This window comes from Bufo bufo, chromosome 3 (genome assembly GCF_905171765.1).
Source record: "Bufo bufo chromosome 3, aBufBuf1.1, whole genome shotgun sequence".
Taxonomy (NCBI): domain Eukaryota; kingdom Metazoa; phylum Chordata; class Amphibia; order Anura; family Bufonidae; genus Bufo; species Bufo bufo.
This window is the reverse complement of record NC_053391.1, coordinates 636,984,440-636,996,340: the sequence shown is the minus strand read 5'-3', so window position 1 is coordinate 636,996,340 and position 11,901 is coordinate 636,984,440. Positions and strand designations below refer to the sequence as shown.

Below are 11,901 nucleotides of genomic sequence, written 5' to 3'. Positions count from 1 at the left end.
GAAGGTGTACAACCAAGGCATCCATCCACCAGTAACGACACTTGCGTTCAAGAGTTTGTGTTGCTTACACTTTTATTTCTTTAGAACAGGAAATCAGAACAACACAACCGGTTATTTCAAGCAAGCCCTTTAATACACCCGCCAAACATCTATAAATCTGTATCAAAAGTGCAACGTTTTATAATTTATAGGTTGTTTAATACATCTAGTATGTTAACAAATAACATACATATTTAATAAATTTTTTTCCCAATATACAAAATAATGAACTGCTGTTTAAATTGACAATTATATAGTTACACAGCAATCAGTTCCGCTATTTACAACAGAAAATTCCCCTGTCTTTGACTACCCCTAAAAAATATTTTCTATAATGCTTCATATGTTGGTCATTTCGCTTGGTTAATATAATTTATTTCTTTTAATAAATTGCTAAATTCTGATATTAACATTTCAAGATTTTTTTTTTTTCAGCTGCACTAGAAGTAAAAAAAAAACAAAAAAAAAAACTCAGAACCATCACCTCAGAATAAAAAAGAAAAAATTTTTATGAAATGGGCAACAAATATGAAACAAAAATAAAATAACCCTATGATCACTTATTCCGCACTCTTACCAAAAATAATGGTCACTATAAAACATCAGCAAGAAAACTTGGCTTTCTTTCTTGAAATTACCTTTTAAAGGGGTATTCCTGAGGATAGGCCATCAATATCTGATCGGTAAATGTCCGACTCCCAGCACTCCCGCTGATCAGCTGATCTCCAGTAGCTCTGGAATCGCACGGCTCCTTTCATTGTGTAGTGGATGGAGTTGGTTACTGCAACGCTGCTCTTAAGGCTCCATTCACACGTTCGCAACATGTTTTGCGGATCCACAAAACACGGACAGCGGCAATGTGCGTCCTGCATTTTGCGGACCGCACATTTCCGGCACTAATAGAAGACAAGAATAGGACATGTTCTTTTTTTTGCGGAACGGAAGTGCGGACCCGCAATTCAGTGTCCGGGCAGCACATCGTGCTGCCCTATAGAAATGAATTGGTCCGCAATTCCGTTTCGCAAAATGCGGAACGAAATTGCGGACGTGTGAATGGACCCTAATAGTTACCATCCCCATCCACTACACAATGGATGGAGCCTTGTAATTCCAGTGCAGACTTCCAATGCGACTGAAAAATAGCTAATTGATGAGGGTGCTGGATCAGATATTGATGGTTTACCTTGAAAACAGGACATCAATAGTACAATAATGAAATACTCCTTTAAGGGTGGCTTTGGTGGAACTTTTTTGTGCCACAAAAAGCTGTTTGACACCACCCTTAGGCCTCTTTCCCACGGGCGTGTGCGCCCCGTGGTCGTGCTGCGGCCCGCAAAATGCAGGCCGCAATGCACGAGCACAGTCCGTGGGGCAGCCGCATCGGATCGCGACCCATTCACTTGAATGGGTCCGCGATCTGGCCGTTCCGCAAAAAGATAGAACATGTCCTATCTTTTAGCGGAACAGAAGTCCGGGACGAAACCCCAGGGAAGCCCTCCGTAGTGCTTCTGTTCCATGCTTCCGTATCTCCAGATTTGTGGACCCATTAAAGTGAATGGGTCCGCATCCGTGATGCGGAATGCCCACGAAATGGCACCCGTGTATTGCGGATCCGCAAATGCAGTCCGCAATACGGCAACGGGGCGCACACGCCCGTGTGAAAGAGGCCTAAAGGTAGGAAAAGAAAATAAAGTTTCTTAAAATCAATAGTATACAATTGTCCCTAGGCTATGTCTGGTATTGCATTCAAGCCAATGAGACTAAGCTGAAATACGAGTCCAAACCAATCGATGACCGTCGTATTGTTCTATTGATGAAAAGCAGACCCTTTTTCTAACTCTGGACAGACAACACTTTTAATCATCAAAACACGGAAATTAAAATTGAAGTTCTCACACTAGGGCTTTGTCCATATTTCGTCAGGGTTTCTGAATTTTTGACAGCAAGAACCGTGTAACCTGAAGCGCTGTTCTTGGCGTCGGCCCTAGAACCTGACTGACCTCATCATAAGGCCCCATACACACAACCGTATCCATTTTGTGGTCCGGAAATTGTGGATCCATAAAATACGGATGCAGTCGGTGTGCTGTCTGCATTTCACTTGTGGACTCATTCCTTTCAATGGGTCTGTGGTCTATGTGGCATATTGCAGAAGGTCTATCTTTTTGTGGAACGGACACACGGATGATCCGTGTGCTTTCCCCATCCGTATGTCTATTCTGCACAAATTTAGAACATGTCCTAAAGTCAACAATGTAGACGCAACACAGACTGCATCCGTATTTTACGGATCCGCGATTTGCAGACAAGGATTCTTTGCGAACTGAACAGTCAAGTGAACGATTTTGCAGCACGAAACAAAATGTAATTTTTTTTTACCTGTTTTGTTAAAAAGGTCCACCTTGGACCATAATTAGTAGAACACTGGGCCGATTTATTAATTTATTTCTACTACTTTTTATGAAGCAACACTTTATCCAGCACAAACGCATAAGAAAAAGTGGGTGGGATGACAGTGAAGGGCTGAGCAGGACTCATTTGCTAACATTTTCCTTCTTGGACGTGGCAGAAACCAGCGGCCGGTCTAACCTGGAATTATCAATGTCCGCCATATTCATCAACAGGGCATATTCTCTATTGATGAATCAGACATTCACATTTGCATGTTACACCAGCTTAAGCTTCGTCCCCGACAGGTCAGAAGATGGTTGGGATTCCCCTTTAAATGCAAGAAGATAAGAGAGAGAAAAAAAAATATATAAAAAAGAAGAAGTCGAAAAGCCAAGGTTTCTAGCCATGTGTGGAAAACGCTCACTACTTGTAAATGAGAGATAGTCTCAGGCTTATCAGAGTTCTGAGATGCAGCTCTCAGCATTACTTGGGCTACAGGCTCAATAGGGGTAATTTATTATGTGACTTGCACTAGTTTTCCAGCATAAAAAAGTTGCATATTTGGGTGCACACATTTGCACAAAAATTTGCTACAAAAATAAAATAAAAATAAAAAAAGTGAAAGGGGCTTAGCAGGAGGCGCATAGCTTCCCAACAGATTTACTATAATTTACATCAGAAACTGGTGATAATTATAGCACAAGTCTACGCCAGCTCATAGCGGCCAGAGATTCTCAATTCTGCCACCAAATTTATTCAGAGGCTGGGTCTCTTAATAAATTTGCTGCCACTTACTCCAGAGAACTTCTGACCAAGGCTGCCATATTAAATGCCATTCCTTATAAATTACCCCCTATGGAATTTCTGGGTGTCCTTGGATCAGAACTATAGAAGGGCAATTCCTGAGCCAATAAAAGTGTTTCGTGTTAGCAGAATAGTAATGATTAGCAGCAGTGATCTCTATTTACTACCCTATCAAACAGACTTTACCGGGTCTCACTGTCTTTAGTAAATACAGCCCATTCTCCAACAGGCCAACATAGGATCTATATACAGCACAATCCTCAAAATCTATGGTTTTAAAGTCTTACCACAATAAGGAAAGAAGGAATGGTATCAAGGCTGAACGGACAATAAATGAGCTGCAAACTTAATCCACTTTTCCAGGCAAGCTACATTCAAAAACACGGTCAGAAAATACACAGGGGTCATAATGGAACAGTTAACAATCAATACAATAACGTAGTACTGTCATAGTATTTGGTACTGTCATAGTTGTACCATATCAGCTTCAACTTGAAAGCATTGTACAGAAATAGAAAAAAATATTTTGCCCTAGGACAGCGCCACTCTTTTTCATGGGCTTAGTCTGGTAGTGCAGCTTTGAGCTTTGCCCCATTTACATTAGAGTAATATCAAACGCAGCCCATGGAGAAGGCTGTCGCCATTGCTGGGGAAAAAAATAAGAAAAATTTAAATGACCATCCATTCTAATCCTGGACAAGACCCTTTAAATTGTGATTTTCTCTTTTGTAACAATGGGTCCCATTGTTACAAAAGAGAAAATCACAATCAGACGTAGTACAGCCAAAAATCAGCATATTTTGGGTCTTTCTTCTTACTGGTTTCTGTAAATGTGTAAATGCACATTTCCTTTATGAGTCGTGAGTGGACTCTTCCTGGTTGGATTAAACACACAAGCACAGTTGCCAACATATCCTGGGACATTTGAAGGCTACCTTTGGGGGCAGTTTGTTTTATTGCATTGTACTCTTTTTGAGCTAAAAATCATTTATTCAATTTGTCTATTAAAAATGTTGAGCCCCTTTCTCTGTACAGCCTTGAGATTCTCTAGTAGCACGCTCTGTGTTTTTACTGTTCCATCAGGCAGCCCAGCTGACTGCTCCTGATCTCTGACCGTATAAACACTCATTCTGGATGTATTCCGTTTTTATTTTTGCGGAACCATTGACTTGAATGGAGCCACGGATCGTTATTTGCAGGCAATAATAGGGCAAGTTCTATCCTTCAGTGGAATGTAAACGGAATGCATACAGAGTACATTCCGTTTTTTTTGCGGAACCATTGAAATGAATGGTTCCGCATACGGACCGCAAACGGAATTCGCAAAAACGGAATGGAAAGTGAACAAAAAATTAAAATAAAATGTTCGTGTGCAAGAGGCCTGAAAGTACTATTCTCACAGCTATGACAAAGTTCCTGAATATTTTTTAATAAAGACCAATCGAAAAAATTATTTTAAGCGGAAAATAAGTAAAACGCAGTTATTATAGCCCATCATAACTGCTATGCTTCATCCCAATGAACACCTCAAAGCTGAAATCTGCACAAACCCTGTCCCCCTCCCCAGGACTGTTGGCAACAATGTGTGTGCTCAAAGCCGGTCAATAGGATGTCCTGCACTGCTACATTCCCTGATGCTATCTCCATGAAATGGGAAGAGACTGCAGCTGCCTCCCCCTCCTCCCTATTTACTCTAGATGGATTTTTTGGTGACTGAGAACATTTTTTTTTTTTACATTTACAAAACTTCTGCAGGCAGAGAAAGGGGAACTACTGGCTACAGGAAGATGTCATGTCAGTTTCATGCACTCCTACATACTATGGATTATTGAAAAAAATGTTATAACAATAGGTATGTTTTGGAGAGAAAATAAAAATTTACAGAATTATTATATATTTTTTTTAACTATTCTGTTTTTAAAGAAATGATCTATGGAAATAACACAACCTGCATAAATATTTGTACTAGGCATGATCTCAAAGAAAATCTTAACCTTGTGCCAGCATCAAACAGTTTTTGGAACCTTTAAGACAATCCCCAAAAAGCCTCCCTCCCGGCACAGACTGCCCACTAATTACAATCATTCTGTTACCTGCACTTTTCACCTATTCTCTTGCATCTCTTCTTTTGCTTTAAAGAGGGTTCTCCAGTCTATAGCTAAAAAGCCTCCTTCAGCTAAACTGTGGAGAGAAGACACTATGAGCAGTACTCGCCCTTCAGTCGTTCCACCGATTCCAGCTAGGATCCTGTGAGCACTCCACTGGTTGGGCATGCTCTTCCTCTGAAGTACTGACCAGATGTAATCCTCTTTCTTCCCGTTTAGCTTTATCTACAGGTCCTTCTCAAAAAATTTGCATAATGTGATAAAGTTCATTATTTTCTGTAATGTACTGATAAACATTAGACTTTCATATATTTTAGATTCATTACACACAACTGAAGTAGTTCAAGCCTTTTCTTGTTTTAATATTGATGATTTTGGCATACAGCTCATGAAAACCCCAAATTCCTATCTCCAAAAATTAGCATATCATGAAAAGGTTCTCTAAACAAGCTATTAACCTAATCATCTGAATCAACTAATTAACTCTAAAACACCTGCAAAAGATTCCTGAGGCTTTTAAAAACTCCCAGCCTGGTTCATTACTCAAAACCACAATCATGGGTAAGACTGCCGACCTGACTGCTATCCAGAAGGCCATCACTGACACCCTCAAGCAAGAGGGTAAGACACAGAAATAAATTTCTGAACGAATAGGCTGTTCCCAGAGTGCTGTATCAAGGCACCTCAGTGGGAAGTCTGTGGGAAGGAAAAAGTGTGGCAGAAAAGGCTGCACAACGAGAAGAGGTGACCGGACCCTGAGGAAGATTGTGGAGAAGGACCGATTCCAGACCTTGGGGGACCTGCGGAAGCAGTGGACTGAGTCTGGAGGAAGACTGGGGAGAGGGAAATGCCAAAATGCCTGAAGTACAGTGTCAAGTACCCACAGTCAGTGATTGTCTGGGGTGCCATGTCAGCTGCTGGTGTTGGTCCACTGTGTTTTATCAAGGGCAGGGACAATGCAGCTAGCTATCAGGAGATTTTGGAGCACTTCATGCTTCCATCTGCTGAAATGCTTTATGGAGATGAAGATTTCATTTTTCAGCACGACCTGGCACCTGCTCACAGTGCCAAAACCACTGGTAAATGGTTTACTGACCATGGTATTACTGTGCTCAATTGGCCTGCCAACTCTCCTGACCTTAACCCCATAGAGAATCTGTGGGATATTGGGAAGAGAAAGTTGAGAGACGCAAGACCCAACACTCAGGATGAGCTTAAGGCCGCTATCGAAGCATCCTGGGCCTCCATAACACCTCAGCAGTGCCACAGGCTGATTGCCTCCATGCCACGCCGCATTGAAGAAGTCATTTCTGCAAAAGGATTCCCGACCAAGTATTGAGTGCATAACTGAACTTAATTATTTGAAGGTTGACTTTTTTTGTATTAAAAACACTTTTCTTTTATTGGTCGGATGAAATATGCTATTTTTTGGAGATAGGAATTTTGGGTTTTCATGAGCTGTATGCCAAAATCATTAATATTAAAACAAGAAAAGGCTTGAACTACTTTTGTTGTGTGTAATGAATCTAAAATATATGAAAGTCTAATGTTTATCAGTACATTACAGAAAATAATGAACTTTATCACAATATGCTAATTTTTTGAGAAGGACCTGTACATTATGCAGCTGAAAAGGAAGAATAAAGAGCACATCCGGTTGTAACAGTGGGGAAAGTGCCTGCAGCCAGTAACATGACACCAACCAGGATTGCGGAAATTGGTGTCGTAATGGAAGTATAAGCACTGCTCAAAGTGTCATCTCTGCACAGGTTAGCTGAAATAGTCTTTTTAGGTACAGGCCCAGAGAACCCCTTTAATGTGAATGTACGCAATATTTTTATTTCAATAATTTCTAAATTCTGCATTGCTTATTTTCTTAGAGTATCTTTACATCAGAGTTCCAATTTTCTGATAAATGTAGATGAAAAAAAAAACTATTTTAGATTCTTGAAGCCACCACTAGAGGGAGGTTACTGCATACTATTCATACATTGAATTAAGTATCAACTCTGTATGCAGTAAGCTCTTCACTGCCTTCTAGTGGTGGCTTTGAGTAGCCTGTATGTTATTTTTACATCGATGCAGTGGATCTGGAGCCCCGGCTGCTGTAAAGATATACTCAAGATAGGAATTTTGAATGATAAAAAGGTGAACATGGTCTCGAAAAAGGTGGTCTTGTAAATGTACGTAGCCTGCAGAATACAGGGAAATTCACAAGAGGAGGAATAAGCAGAGTAATCCTATCATCATTAGGCGGATGCAGTTGGGCTTTCTGAACTGCAGGCAAAGTAAATGGCACTTCCCAGCATTAACGTTCAGTGGCTACGTATGACAAAGCTGACATTACTAACAGGTGAAGTGATAAAGGAGGACGACTCAAACTTTGGTACGTAATTCAGCATGGAAACAGCATCTCACAATGAATAAGTCATTAACTAGAGAAAATTAGTACATAGCAAATCTCAAAGCAGAATTCTGTCCATCTCTGTTACAAAGTGATCCCACTGAAAAGAATTTCAAACCCATTGGCGGTGTGTATGAGAATCACAGGTGTATATACGTCACTTATGTACCCACACATGATGACATACATATACACAGTAAAATTCCTTTTATTGGGCAAAAGAAGTAATCCATAAGAACAAGTAGTCCGGGGAGGGAAAGGCATTAAGGAGCCTCCCCCAATTAATATATATATAAAAAAAGAATCTAATAAAATTTATATGGCATATTCTATATATATTTTATATAAGCAATTTATTCTGTGATGATCAACACCCATAAAAAGTAATTTTTTACATTCTTTCCTATGACCGTTTTATAATCCAGGATTTCTAATAATTCAGTACTCACCAGATCCTGAAAAACAGAACTTACCTGACGTGAGTGCGTTAGTAATTTTGGCATTCATGCATTAATAATGTATGTTTTTTTTAAAACTCAGGGTTGAAGATGCTGTGGTGCTCACCAGAGCTCCAGTGAGTGCCACGGCCTCCTGGCCACTTAAGCAGCATAGTGCCTTACATATATAGTGGCTGTGCTTGGTATCGCACCTCAGCCCCATTCACTTGAATGAGACTGAGCTGCATCTAAGCCATGTGACGTCACTGGCCTAGGAAAAGCTGCAAGAAGGCCGTAGCGATACTACGAGCACTTCTGCCTCCTCAACGTAACATAGGAGCAACACAATGCAGTTCTAAGAAAACATGTTCCATAATTCCGAATACTAAAACATAAAAGAGGTTATCCAATCCCTATAATGACCCCCAAGGTACCTATTCTAGAGCATACTTACCTGCTCCCCAGCACTGAAGCCCCTAAGGATCCCGCAGCGGCGGCCGTAAAGGGATGTAGTGTGACGCAGGTGCCGGGGAGCAGGTATGCTCTAGAAGAGAGGCTCGGGCATTCTGGGGGGTCATTATAGAGATTGGACAACCCCTTTAACTAAGGCAACAGGAAAGCAGACAGGTCCTCCTTGCTGCTGGACTGAAGGAATTTTCCTGTGTATATGTACATATCATTGCGAATGTCCATGACATTCCTCTAACCAATAAATTAAATTTACATTAAATTTGACTATATTTTGAGTTAGAAAATAAGAATTTAAATCCAACCCGAGGGGCCAAGGTCAACATTTGTGCGGCAATAAATGATCGCTATTACCAGCAACTCCCCCCCAGCCCAAATACAAAGTGGGGAAATAAAAGACACCCATTACTGATCCCAAGCTTATCATCTGAACACACACTATAGACTTCTCAAGGCATTAAACAACCTGACTCGGGCTCATCTCTACTGTCCTTTGAAAGAAAGGCAATTGCGGTTGCTGGGCGCAAAATTATTATATATATATATATATATATATATATATATATATATATATATATTCATCTTTTTTTATTTTATTTTACAGCGGCTTACGTTTTTTCACTTTTCTTGTAGCGTAGAATGAACAGTGCGGAAATGCACAGGCTCTGGCTTAAAATTTCAGGAACACTCCCTGTGTAGCTTATAGCTAGCTAAAATAATGACAAAAGGGAAAGAATCAATGACTGGAAGTCCAATCCCCCAATGGTGAAGACCACCTCTGTTCTTGCTTAGCAGTAGTAGTGATGGAACTATATGGTGAGCGCGATTCCTGAGAGCAAATAAATCAATTCTCATGATAGGAGTTTCTTTTTGTTTCCTTGATCCGTGTTCTTTTGCTTCGGCGTGTGCAAACTGCGCTAATGCCCCCCTGAGCTCCCAGTACTCCATGTGTTTTCTCCTCTTGTCTGTAGATACATATATATGTAGCCTATACACATATCTATCCATATATGTGTATGTATATATACATATCTAGTCATCAGTGCTTTCTCCTTGTTCCAACTGTACAAAGAAGAAGAATGAGGCAGAATGTATGTCTTTTATCACAGTTCTCATTTAGTCACGAGACTGGTAGAAGAGGATATACCCAGATTCAGAGTTTTTAGAGATGTCTGATGTTAACCCGTAGAATTCTTCTATCGCTTGTGCATCAATTTTCTGTAGAAAAAGACAATAATCAGTCAATTATTCAAGCAATTTTTTTTTTTATTAGGGAAGTTTTTCATATAAATATTATATATTTCATAAAATGATTTCACTTATAGTGTAAAACTCATTTTATGTGACATCCATGGGATACAAGTGGATGTTATAGAGGGGGAAAAAAACCTTTATGCTAGATAATCTAAAGGAAAAAAAATAAAGGGGGACATAAGGAGTCCTGGCACATCTTCATGAGCCTAGTACAACATAGAGAACAAGACCCTCATCATTGACATTTTTTCTGATTTGATGAAAGTATTTTATGTACAATGCTGTGCAAATCCTTCCATAAGGCCTCATGCAAAGCTTTATAATTTTCTATTCCGGGCCTCCATTGCATTTTCCCCTTCCATCGCTCTGCTTTCTATTTTTTCCGGGGCGGATCTCACATGTTAAGAAAGGTTCATTGCGGCTCTTTATGCTGGCCATGAGGCAAATTATCCCACGCAATTGGAAGTCAACCGAGAGTTTGAAAAGGATCACTTGGGCCTCTGCACTGGATGAGCTGTTACACAGGGAAGAGATGTGTGCCTCTGATCACAACAAGATTCCGGCGTTTCTTAGGAGTTGGGAGCCATGGTCCAGGTTTAGATCATCTATGTCGTTTTCGGTTTGGTTGGCATCTGGGGTTCTCCCTGATTCTCCTCCTTAATAGTACCTAGCTATTCTCTAGATATGACCTATGATTTCTCCCCCCCCCCCCCCTCCCCTCCTCTTGTGTGTCACCCTGTCTTCCCCCCTTTTATGTCAAGTTTGTCTAGAATTATTGGCCTATACATCATTTGTTTGAGGCCTTATTAAGCCCTTTAGGGCCTTTGTTTCCGCTGACTTTTTGTCAGCTGACTGTTTGTTATACAGATACAGATACATGCTTATACCTTGTCCTTTATGCTGTACTGCTGTTCATGATGGCATGTCGCAATGTATCTTTGTATGCGGTATGTATACTGCAATTTGGGATGTTCTCTTATGATTGTAATTGATAATAATAATAATAATAATAATAATAATAATAAAATCTTATTGAACCATAAGGCCTCATGCACGCGGTTGTATCCATTTTTGCGGTCTGCAAATCACAGTCTTTGCATGAGGCCTAAACCACAAAAAAAGCCTGCGGGTCTGCTTCCCACACACAGCAATCAATGTCTCTATGAGCAGCTGGGGGCAGCAGGACTCGGGCTCTCTCTATGAGCAGGTGGGGGCAGCAGGACTCGGGCTCTCTCTATGAGCAGGTGGGGGCAGCAGGACTCAGGCTCTCTCTCTCTCTGAGCAGGTGGGGGCAGCAGGACTCAGGCTCTCTCTCTCTGAGCAGGTGGGGGCAGCAGGACTCAGGCTCTCTCTCTGAGCAGGTGGGGGCAGCAGGACTCAGGCTCTCTCTCTGAGCAGGTGCGGGCAGCAGGACTCAGGCTCCCTCTCTGAGCAGGTGGGGGCAGCAGGACTCTGGCTCTCTCTCTGAGCAGGTGGGGGCAGCAGGACTCAGGCTCTCTCTATGAGCAGGTGGGGGCAGCAGGACTCAGGCTCTCTCTATGAGCAGGTGGGGGCAGCAGGACTGACAGCTACACACAAAAAAACTACGAACCAGATTTAAAAAACAATCCCACTCTATCATAGACTGCCTTCAGAGATGGGAGCATGGAAGACCTCCAACAGTGAATGTCATCTATTTACCAAAGCTTATTACTTCACTGCATTCCCATTCCTTTCAGCATTCTGAGAAGGCTGGGTAGACAGCCCCTGTGGTAGAAATTGGCGATACTGGGCGTGCCTTCGTTTTCGTAGAATCAAAGGGACCTAACAATGTAACAAGTATCGGTGTGTAATTGTAATGTGTATTAATTTTCCTTTGATTTAACTTAGAGCTGGCAGAAAGAATCTGATTTATGAGAAACTGCAAAGCTGGACAATACACGATACAATAGATTACCTGAATGCTTGGAACATCTCCAAGGTCAGAGCTATTATCACCATGATAATGTGAAATGTAAAA

General features: G+C 41.1%; 1 protein-coding gene across 1 annotated transcript in view; it reads right to left on the bottom strand.

Moving 5' to 3' along the window:
- Nucleotides 1-9,211: 9,211 nt before the first annotated feature.
- Nucleotides 9,212-11,901, bottom strand: part of USP12 (ubiquitin specific peptidase 12) — a 70,307-nt gene continuing 67,617 nt past the window's right edge. Inside the window, exon 10 of the mRNA XM_040422447.1 lies at nucleotides 9,212-9,866. Coding sequence (XP_040278381.1) covers nucleotides 9,765-9,866 — 102 coding nt within the window. The 3' untranslated portion in view covers nucleotides 9,212-9,764. The remainder of the gene's footprint in view (nucleotides 9,867-11,901) is intronic.